We start from the raw sequence: 21265 nt of genomic DNA, 5'->3' as shown, positions 1-21265 counted from the left end.
TAGAATCCTTACCAGACAGCGTGCATCATATTATTGCCTATAGCAACTGTGATTGTAAATGTTAGACATGCCATGAGTGAATGGCTGTGCCGCTGATCAAGCATATTTTGTAATCACGTCGTTTCGAGTGTGTATTCATTCTCACTATTCATAATAACGACCAATTTTAACATACAAAAATATATGAAAAATTTTGTTTAGTTACGATTTCAGGTAACCATTCTTAAATTCTGATAAGAATATTCATTAAATAAAGGAAAAGTAAGTAGATCTAATGAAACGTGTTATTTTTTTCTTTTTGCTAGTTAAGTAAACTGTATAGTAAGCAGAGTGAAAATTAGAATGAACTTTTAAAGGATTTATCGAAAGTAGGATCTGAAAAAAGGGAGAATTATATGGAATTTTAAGGTTGCCAAAGCATCTATAAATCGGAGATGTTAATCGAAACCTCACATTCATTCATTTTAATAGATCTCATGGTGTCATCGCCTAACAAATCAAACCTTCACTCTAAAAAAAAAATGGTAATTCAACATTTTAAATGGTGTCACGCCAGTCTTTTGTTTAATGTTAAATTTAACACCTTTTCCGACATGTAATCAATAAGAATGAGCTGTATATGTCCCTCAAATCATATTATTGCAATTTTGCAATAGATTGTATGGCAACGATTTTTTTTTCTTTTTTTTTTCTTTTTAGGGAAAGTGGTTGCATTTCATAAATCATCGACCAAAAACATCTTAATCGTGTCTTTGTGTATAAAATCTAATGTGATAGCTGCCCGATGAAATCTTGCAGTTTGCTTGTGCGGTACTGATAGCGACATGTTTTTGTAATATTGTCATGTGCGATTCGTAACATTCTTATTCTATGTCTAGTTTGAATGGAATTTCTGTTTTCTGTCTGAAGACGTCCCCTTTACCATGGTGTAGGTCACATTAAGCTGTTTAAGGCTATCTGGCTGTAGAGGGGTGTTTATCAGGGAAACACTTTCGGACAAAAAAAAAATTCTTTTCTATCTTTAAACTATGGATATAATGGGTAACTTTCATCAATTTAAGTTTTGTGCCTGTTTCACTATGTATCACTCCCTCTGTGCCCCTTTTATATTGTCTGCAAGCTTTATCATTTGTTATTTTGATGTTTAAATCGCAATAATTATGTGTATGATTTTAAGGTGACATTCTATTTCACCAAGCCTCTGGATATCGCTAAATACCTGATAGATTGTGCAAACGTTTCATACTGCATATCCAAACGATTTTCATTACTGAATAATATCTTTTGATGTATTAATTGAATTATATTGAATTGTACTTGCGGTCAGGCATATCATGAACAATAAACATAACGTTGTCCTTACACGCTAACGTGGCATTCCTGCAATGGGCAATGTAAAATCATTATGTGCTTGCTACGTAACAACATGCTATTTGAGAAACAAAGTTGCAATAAGTAAATGTTGTCAAATTGTGCAAAAATTAATTGAATTCCGTGTAATAAAAACAGTGCTGGATGGTAACAGGTGCAAATTCGAAGATATTCTTCGGGTATAATAGAAGGCTGCATAATAGCTATTTTTTAAATGCCCCTGCTATTCCTACGCATCCAAATAACACTTCGGTGTTACCAAACAGAAGAGGTATACACTACTAGGCGTTAAATATTGTGCAATTCTATCAAAGTGAAATCTTCTATCATCAACCTAGAACAATTCTTACAAGAAATAACTTTGTAACTATGGTAAATTCTATCAATACAATTAAAGGTTGTAGGTTATATTATAAATTCAAATTGAAAAAAAAACCTGAGAAGTCAAAAGAAAAATACACTTCCTATAGAAATACTTTAACTAAGATTATACGGTTGGAAAAGAGGAAATATTATATGTTTCAGACGATAAACTTTCATGGGGGCCACATAATTAACATTAGTACGATAATTTTACGTAATATTGGTATCATTAATAGACTTAAGTTTCCTATTCCAGTGTCTTCTTTGCTGACGTTATATTCCTCCTTGATTTTACCTTATCTTAATTACGGTCTTTTAGCATGGGGTAGCGCTCATCAAACTTTATTAGATAGACTACTGTTATTACAAAAAAAGGGCACTTCGTGTTATATGTGGCGTCCCGCCACGTTCCCACACATACCCATTATTCAATAAATGTAAGATTTTAAAAACTAAAGATTTGTATTTTTTTTCAACTTGGACAGTTTATGTTTAATTTCAACGCAAATGCACTTCCCTGTATATTCAATTCAATGTTAACAAGGAATCAGCTTTTCCATAATTATCCCACCAGACAATCTACTCAGTTTCATTTACCCCTTCTGAGAACATTATTGGCTCAGAATACATTTATATACACAGGCCCTAGATTCTGGAATTCATTAAGTTGCGAAATAAAAAAATTCCCCTTCTTTGCATTCTTTTAAGCGGAAGTTGAAATCTTTTCTGTTAAACCCTCTCTGATATTTCGTTTTTATTAACCAAGTCCCAACAACCACAGGATTCATCATCCAACCATCAATCAATCAATCTCTGAATTCATTGTAATGAAATATAGCCATCATTCTCTTTCTTCCTTCCTTCCATTTTTCCATCTATTCTCTCGAGTCGTGTCATGTTGCTGTGTGTCTCCTATTTTGTTCTGACTTGTCTTAAATTATACTTGTGCTAAGCATTTGCAAATAAGTATTTCATTAGATTTTTCTTGAGTGGTTCACAATCTACAAGCTTGCTTTTTAGTGGACCTCTCAGGGTTTTTTTTTCAACTGATACATATAACCTTGAATCATTTTGCGTATACATGCATATATATTATGTAACTTTATTATTGTATCATTTGATATCATTTGCAAGTTGTATGTATAATACGATTGTGATATGATTCCTAATTTATACTGTCTTATCTTCTGTTCGAAAAAAGGGAAGAATGAAATAAAATGAAATGAAATGAAAGAGGTTCCTATACCGAAAATATAATCCTAAATTCAATTCAATTCAATTCAATTCAATTCAATTCAATTCAACTCAATTCACATTTATTTCGGATATAAAACAAGGTAAATATTACAAGGATTCATTTGGGTGACACCTATAAGAAGCAAACGCTTGTCGGGTATAGGTGCACCCTATTGCAACTGTATAATAAACATGAATAATGAAATAATATACAACATAAAAGCGACTAAAAATAAAAAACATACATACGTACATACGATTACATACAAAATACATTCACAAAGACAACAAATAAAAAAAGAAATAATGGATATCGGGTAAGTGAGGCATAAAAAAAGTAATGTTGGTTGAAACGTACGTTGACTCAAAAGATGTGAAATATCAGATTGGATAAGTTAAACAGAGGCCAAGTAAACAGTAAAAAAAAAATCATTCAATTAGTCAATCAGCATTCGAAATATATTATAAGCGTCAATGGTATAATTCCTTTGATCTTTATAGAAAAATAATCAATACTAATGTTAATCAACACTAACATCCAGTCATAATTATTAAAATGAACTTTGAACAGTAACACAAAAGAACAATATAGCATGCAAAATATTAAAAGCAGATACTTATTCGAACATATACAAATGAAATATAGTGTCAGTTTTTTAAAGCATGCTTACTATACATGTAAAAAACAATTAGTCAGTATTTCATATCATAATTTGCCAGATAGAAAGGAAGTGTAGATGGGAAACGATGATTTTTGTTGCAGAGTCAAATCGGAAGAAATCATATGATGGCACGTGAATTCAAAGCAATGTATTGCACAAGGGTCATAATAATGTGAACTAATAACGTATATGTAAAATACGTAAAATGCATGCGATGAAATACTATTGTGGCACTAAGAATGTCTGCACCCATTGATGATGAGACAAATAAATACGGAAATGTAAAATGAGGCAAATGAATATGCAAACTCAGTTAATGATACGGCACAATAAACTAAAATAATTGTCATAAGAGGAAATGTTAAAATTTATATTGTATCAAGTGATAAATTATAATAAATAAGATAATAATACATTAGGAATTATACTCAGAATGGCAAACAAACGAAGAAGAAAAAACGAAGCACAGTATTGCACAAAGATCATAGCAATGTGAAACTATAGTATAATATAATAGTGAAATGCATGCAATGTGATACTACTTTATGAGACTTATGAAAATCTACACCCACTGGTAATGGGACAAATTGATTACGGAAATATAAATTGAAGCAAATGAACATAATAAACTCAATTAATGATACAGCGCAATAAAATAATATAATAATAGTGAATGGAAATGATGAAAATCAAATTGCATTGCATGATAAATCATAGTAAACAGGGCACTTTACATTGAGAATTATACATAGCATTGCAACCAGGGGAAAAACGAAGCACCGTATTGCACAGAGATCATAGCTTGTGAAGCTATAGAATAGATGAAATGCATGCAATGATGATGAGACTACGAATGTCTACACCCACGTGTAATGGGACATATTGATTACGGAAATATAAATTGAAGCAAATAATCACATAAACTCAATTAATCATACAGGACAATAAACTAATATACATGTAATAACAGTGAATGGAAATGATGAAGATCAGATTGCATTGCATGAGAAATCATAATAAAGTGGGCACTTCGCATGAAGAATTACTCAGCATTGCAAAAAAAAAAAAAAAAAAAACCAGAGTAAAGTTATATACTGTGTCAATGGTAATGCACCTATTCATCGTTAATTGCAAAGGAGGGACATCTTTAATGTCTTCTTAAAAGTAATGAGCTTTAGAGACTTGAGTGAACTTTCTAGATTGTTCCATAACAATAGCGCCGTGGTATTGTATCGAGCAAAGGATGTACGAAATATCGGTAGTCTGTAATCATTATTGAGCAAAGACAAATTGCATGACTCGATACTCTAGCGTTAACTGCGACCCAAGATTCAAGGTAACTATCTTGAAATACTATAAAGGGAGAAGCGATTATTTCGATGCATTTTCTTATATTCTATCACATATATATAGTTTCGGGAAAGTAGAAATATTATTATGGAGAAAGAAAAACTTAGAAGAAGCCCAATTAAAAGAAAGGATATATAGTATGGAGCCATTCATACAGGTATAGTGTTGTGATATACGATACTATGGTTGAAGATGGTATATCAACGGGCAACTGATGCCGATACCCCCCCCCCCCCCTCCGTGGTTCGCCCCGTAAGTGACTATAGATATAAACCACGCGAAGGAGAAGAAGAAGAAGACGAGGATGACCAGATGAAACAGAAGAAGAAGAAGACGAGGATGACGATGAAGAGAAGATGGAGAAGAAGAGGACGAAGCGGATTTCACGAAATATTTCATTCGAAAAATAATTTCATTACGAAGTTCGAAAATAATTTTCTTGTCAAAATATTCTTGTCAAAATAAACGTTTGTTATCTGAGGAGGAACTACAAGGATGGTATATATTGCTGAAGCTTGTAGACGTCGAATATGGTGCACGGAATGATTATTGGATAGTTCTGAGAATAAAGGTAATTATTATATTATAGACATTTATGTAATTTGTTTAATCATTATACCCATGCTCATTAAAGTAAAGAAACAAACACACAAAGACAGAAAAATTAAGTTCATTGTCAGTTCAAAGATGATGACTGCTTGCTGTAAGCACACGGAAGGAGGCAGGTTAGCCGTACATGATTTTATCATCCACTTTGTGTATACCAGCCATTATGAATTGAGGGTTACTTTTACTACATAAGCAATATTCATAACCTCTCTTACTATCACAGAAAAATGGAACAAATGAAACAGAAGAAGAAGAAGACGAGGATGACGATGAAGAGAAGATGGAGAAGAAGAGGACGAAGCGGATTTCACGAAATATTTCATTCGAAAAATAATTTCATTACGAAGTTCGAAAATAATTTTCTTGTCAAAATATTCTTGTCAAAATAAACGTTTGTTATCTGAGGAGGAACTACAAGGATGGTATATATTGCTGAAGCTTGTAGACGTCGAATATGGTGCACGGAATGATTATTGGATAGTTCTGAGAATAAAGGTAATTATTAAGATATAGCATCAAGTATCGTTAGTTTTGTCTTACATGCATTATGTTTGCCTTTATTATTATCTTTGCCATTTTATCATGTTATCCAAGCTCTTTCATGGCATAACATACATAATATATATATATATATATATATATATATATATATATATATATATATATATGTATATATATATATATATATATATATATATATATATATATATATGTATGTGTGTAAAGGGGCATATATATATATATATACACTCAGCAAAAAAAGTAAGTTCCCCCTAGCATTTGTGGACATATCTCAAAAAGTATTCAACCGATTTTCATAATTCAAACGGAAATGGATAAAGAATTTTATTACTCATGACATGAGTGGCAAATCATTGCTACCAGATATCATTATTGGTGTGAAAAAAATGCATTTTATGTCAAAATGCATGGAAACAATAGTTGCACTTTAGTGATTTGCAATGACTTTTACACAAATAATCAAACAATCACTCATGATTCTGAACATTTAAGCATGGGTTATTGCATATTTCTCTGTCTCTTTCTTTTCATGAGCATACAGTGAAGTATTTGATAATTGATAATGTCCACCATCCGCTTCAATGACCAGCCGGCATCTCCTCCTCATACTATTAACTAAAGTTTGTACTCGGCGCTGCTCAATGTTATCCCATGCTCTCTGCAAGATGCGCTATTCTTGCAGTGAGGTGTCATCTTTCAACTTCTTGCTCGCTTTTCACTTAATGATATCCCAAATATTCTCTACTGGATTACAGTCAGGGGATCTTGCAGGCCACTCCATACGTTCGATGCCATTTCCCTCTGCAAACTGATCTATAGGGCATGATGCAAAATGCCCACTGGCCCACTGGCATATTAATGTGATCAACCTAAATTGGAATTACAAATCACATGGCTTCTATCAATATTTTCATATTGAGAAGGCCTATTGTTAAAAAAGTATGCATATCATCTGTTTAATAGGGAAGCACATTGTACCTGAAGAAATTCCTGAGAATTACACAATTTAACCCACATAGGAAATGTATACAATACGCTTCCTATATGGCCTAAAGTGCAACTTTTTTTCCCCATGCATTTTGACATAAAATGCGATTTTTTACACCAATAATAATATCTGGTGGCAATGATATGCCATTCATGTTATGAGTAATAAAATTCCCTATCCATTCCCGTTCGAATTATGAACATCCGTAAAATATTTTCTGAGATATATCCAAAAGTGTTAGGGGGGAACTTACTTTTTTTGCTGAGTGTATATTAACAACGAGCAGCGGGCAACCCACTTTGACGTTGAAGTTATGTAAAGAGCAGAGTGAAGTAAGGATCGAGCAGCATAAGCCTTGCTATACATTCGCACGTAAAAAGGAGAGTTTGTTGCAAAAAAAAAAAAAAAAACCACACGAATTTTCACACGTAATTAAAGGTAACATCGGCCGCAGACATTTATGTAATTTGTTTAATCATTATACCCATGCTCATTAAAGTAAAGAAACAAACACACAAAGACAGAAAAATTAAGTTCATTGTCAGTTCAAAGATGATGACTGCTTGCTGTAAGCACACGGAAGGAGGCAGGTTAGCCGTACATGATTTTATCATCCACTTTGTGTATACCAGCCATTATGAATTGAGGGTTACTTTTACTACATAAGCAATATTCATAACCTCTCTTACTATCACAGAAAAATGGAACAGATGTTTACTTGGTTATCCACCAAAAAAGATGGAGCAAAAAGGACGAAATACTATAAGCGGAGGAGGATGAATGTAACTCGACTGCCATTCTTACCAATTACTAGTGCTATAAAAATGATAAATGCAAGCAATAAACCGATCTATCTTTTCAGGGGAGATGATCAACGAATGAGTGGTCGTTGCACTCACAAACACACACACAGTCATCACCATCGCTACCATCAGCACAGTCATGCACGTTCATACATAATCTGTAAGCCAGTTCGGAGTTAGCTCAGGGGCACATTGGTACTCATATATTCAGAGCGACATAATGCATTTAGCTTTATAACGCAACAGTTATGGGATTCATCAATCCTGTTCAAACAAAAAATGAACGTGAATGACCAGATGACCAGAATAGGCGTTTTCACATCAGCCCGATGTTTCGAAATAGCGCGCTATTTTGCTGACTATTTTCCGCGAAAAATATCTCGAGCTTGGATTTTTATCGGGCTGATATGAAAACGCCTAATGATTCGTCAATCAACACTCGGGAGAGCATCCATTTTATTATTTTGATTCAATGTATTAACAATCTTGTTCTATTGATATTGTCAAATACCACTTTTGCTGTCAGGTGGATATGCTGGCAAGCAGTATTAATAGAATTACATAAATAAGCATTACATCACAGATGCTTATCCCAGTGAATTTAAAAACCAACATGCCTGTTGGTACAGAATTACTTTTTTTTCGTTCATAGGCAAAGTGGAACTGCGAACATGCACATAATAGATGACCTGAAAGTACAGCTTATGTGGCAAATTAGATGTGTCCTTCATACTTGCTAATCATGTTAGAAATGCAGCATGCCCCAGAGGCGACTATAATTCATGGCATCCTAACCTTACAGAATACCGATGACTTTCCGGATGAATTGTATAACGTATAGTGTTGCGCCATGCATGACCTGTCGGATGGGGAACGATCGCCATAAAAACGTGGGACAATAACCCAATACATCGCGTTGTCGAGACAACCGTCTCTCTCGATCAATACTCATAATTTTTCGGATCAACAATATCAGTAGGCCTATCTTTGTGACATGGAGATAAATACGCGTTTCATTCTAACTAATTCCACATTGGGTTTTGTCACAAGCTTCGCCTATCCTGTGACTGCCATGAAAGGGGATGCCATTGTTGTATCACAATTAAAGGGGCATTCCAGACGATTTATATAATTTCCCATCATTTAGTTCATAAATACATAGTGCCATGTCTTATGGATTTGATCAATTTATTGTGGTTCTTGAGCAGATCAACCAATACTTCGAAAAACCTGAAAAACATAATACACTGAACTAGAATGATGACATGCATGGGAGGCTCACAGTAATATTACAGTAATGCAGCAATATCATTCCGTTACAAAAAAAAAAAAAACAACAACAACCCAAAACCCGACTTGCTTGATAACTCCACTTGTGTAGAATATATATATATATATATATATATATATATAGTTGAACCTCTATTATCCGGCCTCCCTTTATCCGGATCTCTCTATTATCCGGACGCAATCTCGCCGTGATTTTTTTTATCTTTTTTTAAGAATTACGGGAGGAAAGGGGGATTCTCAACTCCTTGAGAACTCCTACACAAACACACATGAATTACATATACTTGATACATTTCTTAATAATTATTTAGGTAAATCATCCCAAGAATTTATAAAAGAAAATGATTTCATTCTTGCAAACACGAACCTCTATTTTGGGGTCTGTTACTGAGTGTAACAATGAAAAGGTTGCAGTATACACATTACTACATGTGGTACTACAATGGGCTACATCAGTACATGTGTATGTATATGTACATGTATAAAGCATTGAGTCTCCCGTATCCGGCCAAATCCCTTATCCGGATGAGCCCCGGTCCCGACTTGTCCGGATACGAGAGGTTCAACTGTATATATATATATATATATATATATATATATATATATATATATGCATGCCCGCAAGCAATTGAGAGACCAAGCATTTGCTTAAAAAGTATGCATATAAAACAGACCTTTGCTTTGCAAGTGATTGACAAATTGCCCTACATCGACGTAAATAAGCGTTGAATTTATCAATGTTTTAGTAGTAGCCATGCTAAAAAAATCATGGGTATACTCGAGCAGAATTCGAACCTACGACCTCCTGATCACCGACCTTTGCTTGTTCTTCATTGTTCTTGCTAGCTATTGCTTACGATTTTCTGAGCTCGGTAAAATGAGCTTGAACTCTTACCTTACTAGGACGTTCCCCTTTTAATTATCATTTTCATATTCATAAACGAAAGACCAAACTTGTGCCGGAGTGGTTTAAATCTACAAGAAATTCCTTTTAAGTAGTGTAAGAAACCTTTTCGTTTCAACAACGGGAATGTCCAGTGGTTAGCACGCATGTTATGAGAAACAGGTAGGAAGTCTGACATTTGCCTCTGTGGATAGCAAGTAGACTTCTCTCTACGTGCGACCTGGCAGATCAGGGCTACTATAAGCAGTGATAGGAATCAGCCAATACAAAGGGTTCAAATTTGACCAATATCTGGAACTTAACTTTAAAATTGATCATAAATTTAACGAAACTGATTTATGCTCTTAATTTCAAATCACCTCCAACTAAATTGTATACCCTATTCAGCTATAGATAGGATACTCTTATCAATGACAGTGTTACTTGATGTATAGTTTTCGAACTATTAAGGATCAAATGTGGGAAATGTTTTTGTAACACCTAGTATAAGCACAAGCAAAAGGTTATGCATATGGATTTAAGCAATTGCTTGAGCTAGACCTTTAACTAGACGAGCTTATATAGGCTTGTTGATGCTTGAAGCAACTGCTTACAAGCAATGAATTGCTAGTTTTGTGCATTAGGCACAATGCTGACACGACTGGATGATTATCATGGAGGTATAAGATGTGAGGTGATCAGAAATGATGCAGAATGGGTTTAAATACTTCCCGCTTTATTCCTGGCAGAAAGTGGTGAGAGTCCATCGATTGGTATAGATTGACATTTTAAAAAAAATACTTGAAGCAACACGACTGTCATATTATGTGCATGTGTATGCAGGCCCACATGCACACACGTATAGGCGATATGCCGAGTACACTTTGTACTCTACTTATTCTGACATTGGCTGGGGAAATGAATGTATATTGTGTGCTGTTCGCGCTGAATTTGTTTTTGCAATTTCGGCTTTTCATACGTAGGCTAGTGTTAGCGCATCTGCCATAGCGATGATTGTGTGTTAAATGTATGCGCGCGCGCAATATATAGTAGTGTGATTTTCGGCCTTCCATAATGGGCTAGAAAGATGGCGCACGAACCGACGGTTTGCTCGTTCGTGAGTCTAGCCAAAATGCAGAAAATGTGTAAGATTATCTCACGATAGTCACAGAATTCCGGGTGGAAGTTCTTCCTCTGATGGTTCTGCGTAAGTTTACAATTATTACGTTGTTCACAGTTCTTGATAAAAGAGAATCTTAATGCCTTTTGTGTGTCCGGATATCATGAACGGTCTAGCGTAAGTGACGCTAGTGTAGGTTATGTACGGTGCATATTGATATAGCGTAGGATTGACAGCTTCGCATTGTGCATTGTACGTTGCGTGTAGAGTTACTGTAGTTGTAGCGTCGTAGATTCGCATTGGCTCTTTGTGTTATCACTTGGCCGTGAGCTGATATGATGTGTAGAGCAGTATTCAGAACTTGGTTTATATGGTGGTAGTACATTCAGAATTAATTCACAACTCCTGTAAGACAGAATATGACAGTTAAGCAACTCAGTTTGTTGAGTAACATTGCCAGGTGAAGATTCAAAAGTAAATATGAGGTTGGATTTGATACTAGTAATGATAAAGACTAGTGATAATTTTGTTGTTTAGGCAGTTCCAGTCTAAATAATGCATTTAGACGTTAATACAAGTGTATGAATAAAAGACTGTCTTTTGTGTTTCGAGGTACGTGCTTTACGTATTACATTCATAAGTACATGTATGTGGTTTGATGTATATGGTAGCGTACAGGCTGAAATATTTCATTTTCATGTGATATGAAGTGTACGTTATTAAGGCATCTTAAGCAACTCTGGCTTAAGGGAAAGTATAATTTGCCTTGCTCAAATGTACGAAGGCAAGCGTAGTGCCACATATGTAGGCATATAATGTGTGATGTAAGTTATTTTGCATTTTCCATACAATTCTTTGCAACTTACTGTATTATTTCACAGCTTGGGACAGGGTCGCAATCAGAATGCATCCAGAAGGGCTAAGCTTCTAGGCTTGGAAGATCACAAGTCTGTAAGTCTGGTATAGGGTCTTTACATGCATATCACAGCCTCTAAATACATGTATTATTTTTTTTTTGTAGACATTGCAATAGAACATGAATATTGCCACAGTGTCACCTACAAAGTGTAATAACATTGATACAGTGTAACAATGGATGGATAATGACATTATAAAGCTGCCATTTCATAATGTGTAGTGAATACATGCATGGATACAAAATGTGTACGTATAATGACGCAGTACAAGACAGTGTACTATTGTTTGTTCAGAAGAAGCAAACCTTTTTGTGTGTGTGTGTGTTAATGGAGCATTATATCCATATGCATTCAATTTATTGTGATTCAAAGAAATGTATGTTTGATATGTTCATACAGTGTATCATTCATTGTTTCATTTGCAGTTTTACCGTTCGTTCGTTCATCACATACATGCGCATACGCATTTGGGCTTGCGCATGCACAGCAAGAAGGAGAATTCAATAAAGACAAGAGTGCAACGTTCGACTCGACTGTCTGCAATTTTATTCTTGTTGTACATTGTGTGTACGGCGGTTAGCTGACTGGATAGGATCTAGTGCTACCGGTACCTAGAAATCTGAGGCCAGCATATATTGTATATCAGTTTACTGAAAGTTTTAAGCACACCTTGTTTAAGCACACGATATGAATATTATCGCCATCTTTCTCTTAAGTTTTGTACACAACAATTTACAAGACAGCACATGTATCTTTTGCATGATATTGATACATACTCTGCATGACACGAGCGTAGTACACTATTTACAGAGTGACGATATCGGAATATCGGGAGGGAGGGGAGGGATGAGAGAATTCGTTAAAGGATGGTATATTATTGGTTGACGTGAGGATCAGCTTGGAACTTTTTACGAGATCTTTAGAAACCACTGTATGAAATGTTAAAGAGCATAAATCTAATTATAGGAATCCAAAGTTTATTTGATGAAAATTGGTTTTGAAATAGCTGAGATATCCAAAAACAAACTAAAACAAGGCGATCTTAATAAAAGGTAGGTCCCACCTTTTATTAGGCTTGCTTTGATTGGGATATCTGTCAGCCATTTCAAAACCAATTTTTATTAGATAAACTTTAAAATTCCTCTTAGAACTAAACTCCTCAAAATAAGTTCTGCAATTGAAGTTTGATATGTCACATTTCTCTTATGCCTGCATTATCTCCATTAAATATGACATCATAAGAAATCCTATAATCATCTTAAAAAATGACACCTTACTTGCTATGATTGGGTGTTCTTGGAATATGCAAAACAGCCTGAGTATGGGGACAGATCAAAAGTGAAGTCGCAACAATTTTGCTATTGACAATGTACAGTTTTGATGAAAAAAGATCACTTGAATAAGCAATGCTGAAATGAGAGCACTTTCAAAAACTCCCATCTCCTAGAAATGAGATGACTGTTTGGTCAACCTTTATGTTTAATTTTAATCTGCAGATACTACTGCAGTTTTTGATTCATGGATGAAGACTAGAATCTAGTGATAATCTCACAAAACATTCTTTTTAAGCACATTCCTTCCCTGAAACGACAAAGCAAATGGGAATTACACTGTTTGACATAACACGTTTGCTCTATTTTATGACATTATGACCTTTCCTCATACTCAGTTGTACTGTGCATTCCAGGAATGCATAATGTAAACAAGTGAGTTGTCGTTGGAAAGAAAATCAATCAGGCTTTCTTATGATGTCACATTTGAATGAAACGGTGTAGTTTTAAGAGAAATATGATACATCAAATTGGAATTGCAGGACATTTTTTGAGGGGTTTATATCCTCTTTTATATTTTCATAGGAGATTTCTCATTATCTCGAAAAATCATCATCAAAAAACGTTGGAGACCTGAAGCCCCATCTCAACCGAACCTGTACCATCACTTAAAAGTTCATCCGAGCGGGGAGGACACTTCGTATTCATGATCAGAACATTTCATCGTTGACGCCATTCTACGTCGTCCATCCATCATTTCTATGCTTTGGGGGATTATTCTGTTGAAAGTGATAACATAATTCGCATATGCCTGGCGAACTATCGATTTTGCTCTAAATGCACACATAATTGCTACCTATCTATCTATTTATTTATTTATGCATATATTTATTTTTTCATTTATTTATTGAACTCATAATCGACAAATTGTGCCACGGCAGCACATCCACCTATTTTCCGCGATAGAATGAATCGCATGCAGCTCGTTGGAAAATACTGGAGACGATCGCTATTCAAAAAGCACGATTGACCATACTGCTGAATGGTGAGGGCGCTCCAGGAATAAAAGTTCTTCAGGCCTCATGACGCATATTACAGGTTTTTTTTACATGTATTTCTATCTCATTAAAATGTGAAATTTAGTAACAAACATATCTTACATGTCAATGCAAGATTTGTGAGGTGATTATTATGATTATCAACTCCAGATGGCATTCCTAGACGCAACTTACATGAATGTTCCATGAAAACATGTTCAACTTAAAGAACATTTTTAAGCTTTCTTATTTTCGGTCCAGGATTAATGGAACATCTTGCATTTCTGTTCATTCAATCTTTTCAACTGCTTTTCTGCCAACTTTACACAAGGTACATGTATATCATATGAAATTGCTCTTTAAAATCAAATAGGCTACAGGGCACTCCTGTTAATAAGGACATGCTTAAAACCATTTTTTTTCAAAGGAATTAAAACTTCAGGTCCCAGAATAGTTATACGTGAAATCTTACGATATGATATAATATAATATAACATAATATGATATGATATGATATAATGGAATATAATGTGATGTAATATATGATATATATATAAATGTATATATATATATATATATATATATATATGTATATATATATATGTGTGTGTGTGTGTGTGTGTGTGTGTGTGTGTATGTATATATACAGTATACGCAAAAGAAGCTTGCCATACAGAGCCAGCTGATGGAGCACAAGTAATAAATGAAAAATGTATCTATTCATGATAAAAAAAAATACAAAAGGAATGACACCTGTAAAATGTTTGTAGATATGTTTAAGTAATTGAATAGTTTGATGTTAAATGAAATAATACCACATGCATTGTAAGGCTTATTTGAGGGAGACCAAAACCAAAAGAGAAATGTGGCTTGAGTGAAAGCAGTAACATATAGTAGAACACATCAGAGAAAGTTTGAGGAAAATCGGACAGTCGATGCAAAAGTTATGAATTTTTAAAGTTTTGGTGTTGGAACCGCTGTATAAGGAGACTACTAGAGGTTATGACGTCATGTGTAGACAACAATATAAAGAAAATATACAGGGAATACGACAATAATTTATTTTTCATGAAAATTACACATTCCAATAACTTGATACTAACACACGTTAAGGATAGCAATTATTCCCCCTACTTTCTGAAAGCGGTGAGTCAAGTGCTCTTTCATTATGCCAGAAAAGTGAATTTTTGAGGAGTTCCCTTTATATTTTCTTAACATTGTTGCATGAATTGAAATTCAAAATTATTCCTATCACAATGAACTCTATCTCATGACCAGCTCTGAACTCTGAACAAGTTAACAGGATTCTATATACAGAGGGAGACAGATAGACAGGTATGTTGGTTTTTTAATTTACTGTGACAAGTATGTGTGATTTAATGATTATCTATGTAATCCTTATACTGCCTGTCAGCTTCAACTTGGTGAGGTGAGGGTGGGAGTGCAACGACGTTTAATTTGTTAGATTGTCTTGTCTTATAAGATAAATCGGCTTTAATATTGCTTGCATTTATTACCATTTTCATAGCATTGACTAGTATGCGATAAGAACGGCTGAGTTAAATTCATCTTCCGCCGTTTAGTATTTCGTCCTTTTTGTTCAATCTGTGATGGTTGACAACCACGTAAACATCTGTACTAGTATAAAGAGAGGATACGATTACTGCTTGGTAAAACTGATCTTTAAATGACATGTTCATCTTCATATACATGTGGATAAGTGGAACACATCGGTGAAAATTTGAGGGAAAATTAGATAAGACTTTCAAAGTTTTTGTACAGTCACTGCTGGATGAAAAGACTACCATGACTACTGCAGTTGATGATGTCATATGCGTAGAAGGATATAAGGAAAATATAAAGAGAATTCAACAATTTTTTTTTTGGAAAAAGGACACATTCTTTCGACTTGCAACTGCTCAGGGTGGACATGAACAATATATATATATATATATATATATATATATATATACACGTATATATATATACATTTTATTTGATCCACGTATAGGCAGTAATAGTAGTAGAAGAAATGACGCTATTGAGAAATGGATTAATTGCCGATTGGCTGATTGGTATTTATCAAAATTCCAAATTTGATAATAAAAGCAAACATAATGCATGTAAGACAAAACTAACGTTACTTGATGCTATATCTTAATAATTTCCTTTATTTTCAGAACTATTCAATAATCATTTCGGGCGCCAAACTCGACGTCTACAAGCTTCAGCAATATATACTATCCTTGTAGTTCCTCCTCTGACAACAACGTTTATTTTGTTGAATGAACATTTCGTAAAATCCGCTTCTTCTTCTTCCTCTTTTTCTCCTCTTCCTCCTCTCCATCGTCGTCTTCTTCTTGTCCCTCGTACGGTATTCGTGTGGCACAATGTGCCTGGTTTATATCTATAGTCACTTGCGGGGCGAACGGGGGGGGGGGGGGGGGTTGGCATCATCCTCCCCGATGATATGCCATCTTCAACCATGTCGATTTATCATTTCATTTCTTTAGAGTGAAGGTTTGTGTCGGTTGAGACTTGTGAGGTAATGCCACCTGAGCTCTGTCAGTCTGCTAAAATAAATGACTGTGAACATGGTGAGGTTTCGACTAACATCTCCGATGTATGGATGCTTGGGCAACCTGAATATTTCACATAATTTCCCCCTTTTTCAGATCCTATTATAAGTCTGTTCGTCTAATTTTACTCTATCTACTAAAGCCAACTGGAACATGACGAGGAAATGTACCTAACTGGCAAAATATCAAAGTTCACACGTTTCAATAGATCTATTTACTTTTTCTTTATTCACTAAATTTAGTTAAGACCATATTCTGAAATAGCAGACTTTAAGCTTTAAAATGATGTATAACTCAAATCAAAGCTACTCTCCTAACCTATCTAAATATTGGAAAGAAAGCACAAACTCAGGAAACGTGGGAACTGAGAAAAGAGGCTCTGAAGTACAATGTCTATTCAAGCGCTTAATCTTTACCAAACCGTGCTGGCTGTGCGATGAATGGGACAAAAAACAGGAAGTAAGCCACCAGAGTAACAACAATGAAGAGATTATTGGATTAAACTGAAATTAAGCATGCCTCATTAACACATTCTGTCCATAATTAATGCCAACTTTCAAAGCAGAAGCACTATCCTTTCAAAAGTTATTAGAGTTGAAATTGAAGAGTGCGGACAAGGTTTTTCAGAAATGAAAAAGAGATTCTAAAGACACACCTAATCACACTATTCTACCAAAAATGTTCGAGATAAACTGTTAAAAAAACACACTTCTCCTGCCCGTTTTATGATACCAAATTTTAGCATCATGTAAAAGAAGACCCGTACTTTCAGAAAATATGAAAAAGTCAAGTTCGGCTAGGTTGACCCATTTCACTTATTTTCAGTCCTCACGCAAAATCAGTGTGTGCGACTTTATGTTCGTTTTGAGGTGCACGGTCACAAATATTCTTATCAGAATTTAAAGATGATTATCTGACATTGTAATGTAATTGAATAAATATTTCATATTTATGTTAGAATTTGTCTCTAATATTAATATAGTGTGAATGAATACGGCCTCGAAATGATTGTGATTATAAAATATGGTTGATTAGCGGCACAGCCATTCACTCATCGCATGACCAACACTAGTCAGGGTTGCTAGGGCACTGTAAGTGCAAGCCGTTTGGTAGGACTTTTCTTAAAGCACCAAAGTTTGAAGTTTGAATGCTCCTCCATTTATCTCGTCTGCATGGAAGTTATCAAGGCATGTATTTTTCTTTTTGAGGGAGGGAGAGGGTGGAAAGAGGAAATGATACACAAAATTGCAAACTTTAAACTGTAAACTACAATACATGTACATACTTTTTGTTGTTTTGAGTAATGGGGAGGGATTTGGGAGAACTCTGGAAAGAGACTATACACAGTCATAATCAAGAATATGAATATACGTAAATTAAAAAAAAAAACACGATTATGCATCAAACTAGTATTATGAAAAGAAGCGATAAAAATAGAAATAGGGTATAACGTTAATTGCGAAATACCACAAGTGAAATTGATATCCTATATCATACATATTCATGATACAAAGTAAATCCTGGAAGAGGTTCATCTGATTGGTAATTCTTTAATTAAGGCGAAATTTCTTTTGTACACAACCAAAGAAAACTATTTACCTTGCGTGAGATTTCGCCTACTGTCTGTAGGCTTCATCACTCAGACTGACGTTGATTCGCCGTATAGATGGGGTGTAGGCAGTCTTACAGTCCGAGAGAATGGGAATGTACGCCGAAGATGCCAACCCTCCAAAATCCAACATCACCAATCAAGAAAGACAAGCTTTGAAGGACTTGTCTAGCAACAAAGATATTGTTATCTTGCCGGCGGACAAGGGGAAGGCAACAGTTGCACTGAAAATAGAGGATTACAAGGAGAAGGTCAGTCATATGTTAGAAGATCAGAAAACATACGAGAAACTTCCGTCAGACCCAACACCTAAGTACAAAAGGAAACTTGTCTCCATCCTGAAATCATTAAGGGAAGAAGAGAAGATCTCACCAAGACGGTATGAATATCTCTACCCCAAAGAAAACATCCCACGCCTGTATTGCACACCCAAGACCCACAAGGAAGGCTACCCTCTCCGCCCTATTGTTGACTACATAGGCTCAATTGGTTACAACACATCAAGGTCGCTGGCCGACATTTTGGCTCCTTTGGTGGGAAAGAGACCATCATGTCCAGAATTCCAAACAATTCGCTGAGGAAATCAGTGAATTGACCTTTGAACAAGAAAAGGCACTGGTGTCTTTTGATGTGGTCAGCCTTTTCACCAATATACTCCCGTCGACCAATCCTTGGACATTGTCAAAGATCGTCTTCATAAGGATACTAGTCTGAAGGAAAGAACCAACCTGACTCCAGACAACATCATCGAGCTGTTGAGTTTCATCCTTACTGCCACCTATTTCCAATTCAATGACCAGGTCTACCGCCAGAAGTTTGATGCAGCGATGGACAGCCCGGTCTCCCCTATTGTGGCGAACCTGTTTATGGAAGATCTAGAACAGAATGTCCTTTCCACAGCACCCACTGCCATCAAACCCAGACTCTGGAAACGATATGTCAATGACATACTTGCTGTCGCGAAGGAGGAATGTGTAGACCAACTCAAAGACAATCTTAACCAAGCAGATGTTACAGGGAGTATCAAGTTCACACATGAGATGGAAGAATCAAACTCAGTCCCCTTTTTGGACACAAGAATCATCACACATCCAGATGGCAAGGCCAAGTTAGTTGTCTACAGGAAGAAAGCACACACAGGCCAATACCTCAACTTTTCTTCACACCATCCTCTTCATCAGAAGCTTGGAGTTTACAGAACACTCATGGACAGGGCCCATGGTATCACCACAGACTCAGAGGATGTACAGACTGAAGAAGAACAAAACAAGTCCACCCTCAGATTATGTGGATACCCTGACTGGTCGTTTCGACAGGTCAACCAACAGATGACCCAAAAGCCCAAGGATAAACCCAAGTCTACCCAGACCACCAAGAAGAAATGCATGGTCACGATCCCATACGTAAAAGGGCACGTCTGAAGCACTCCAAAGGATCTTCACCAAATACAACGTTGCTACCACCATGCGCCCCCTTACTAAACTACGAGGACTATTTGTTCACCCCAAGGACAAAAGATCACCTGAGGACTCGACAGGAGCAGTGTACAAAATACCCTGTAAGGACTGTGACAAGGTTTACATAGGGGAGACGGACAGGAAATTCGGGGTCAGGAAGTCAGAACACCAAAAAGAGACAGAGTCAATCGGGAAGACATATTTCACAAGGGCCAAAAAGAAAGAGGTAGATCTCACTCCTAAAAAGTCAGCCATAGTGATCACGTTGTGCAGGAAAACCATATCATTGACTGGAAACAGAGCAAGATCGTGTCCAAAGACAGCAACAAATTCTTTAGATAAGAGAGGCGATCCACATACAACGGGGGCGGGAATACCTGATGAATCGTGACGAGGGGCAATACAAATTATCTTCGGCGTACATTCACATTCTCTCGGACTGTAAGACTGCCTACACCCCATCTACGGCGAGTCAACGTCAGTCTGATGAAGCCTACAGACAGTAGGCGAAAGCTCACGCAAGGTAAATAGTTTTCTTTGCTGGTGTACAAAAGAAATTTTGCCTTAATCTGATACAAAGTAAAATTTTATGCATGAAAACTATGTTTTTATCATTCAAAGTAAAGAAGAAGACCGCTATACAAATACACTTAAGCGTCTACTTTCCCCAGAGAGCAAAGTCATTCTAACATTGATGTAGCATGTTGTTTCAATGAGTATTTTGCTGATATAGGTCCTAGTCAAGCTTCAAAAATAAATCCCACACAAACTGATTTTTCGCAGTATTTAGGTGCGTCAAATGATAATTCATTATTTTTTAAACCAGCAGATTATGGTGAGATTCTTGACATTGTTCACTCATTAAAATCAAGTTATGCAACTGGTCATGATGAAATGAGCACGTACTTTTTAAAACAGATTATTGGTAGTATACTGACACCCTTAGTGTACATTTGTAATTTGTTACTCTCAACTGGTATATTTCCGAATGCATGTAAAATTGCTAAAGTTATTCCAATATATAAAAAAGATGACTCTTCTCTTGTATCAAATTACCGTCATATTTCTATTCTTCCTAGTATTTCTAAGGTAAATAGAAAGGCTTGTATATAACAGATTGTATGATTTCTTGACAAGATATGATATATTTAACCAAGACCAGTATGGTTTCAGGAAATTTCATTCAACAGATATGGCA

The 21265-nt window shown here is 35.5% G+C and overlaps 1 protein-coding gene across 1 annotated transcript; it reads left to right on the top strand.

The window, feature by feature from the left end:
- Nucleotides 1-18699: 18699 nt before the first annotated feature.
- On the top strand, nucleotides 18700-20031 carry LOC139718238 (uncharacterized). The gene is made up of 2 exons (XM_071629715.1): nucleotides 18700-19143; nucleotides 19411-20031. Exons 1-2 carry the CDS (start codon nucleotides 18700-18702, stop codon nucleotides 20029-20031), a joined length of 1065 nt encoding a protein of 354 aa, XP_071485816.1.
- Nucleotides 20032-21265: the final 1234 nt, after the last annotated feature.

The sequence above is a fragment of the Diadema antillarum genome, unplaced genomic scaffold (assembly GCF_040938485.1).
Source record: "Diadema antillarum isolate AM-2024a unplaced genomic scaffold, OU_Dant_1.0 scf00000091, whole genome shotgun sequence".
NCBI lineage: Eukaryota > Metazoa > Echinodermata > Echinoidea > Diadematoida > Diadematidae > Diadema > Diadema antillarum.
This window is presented reverse-complemented; position numbering and strand designations above follow the sequence as displayed.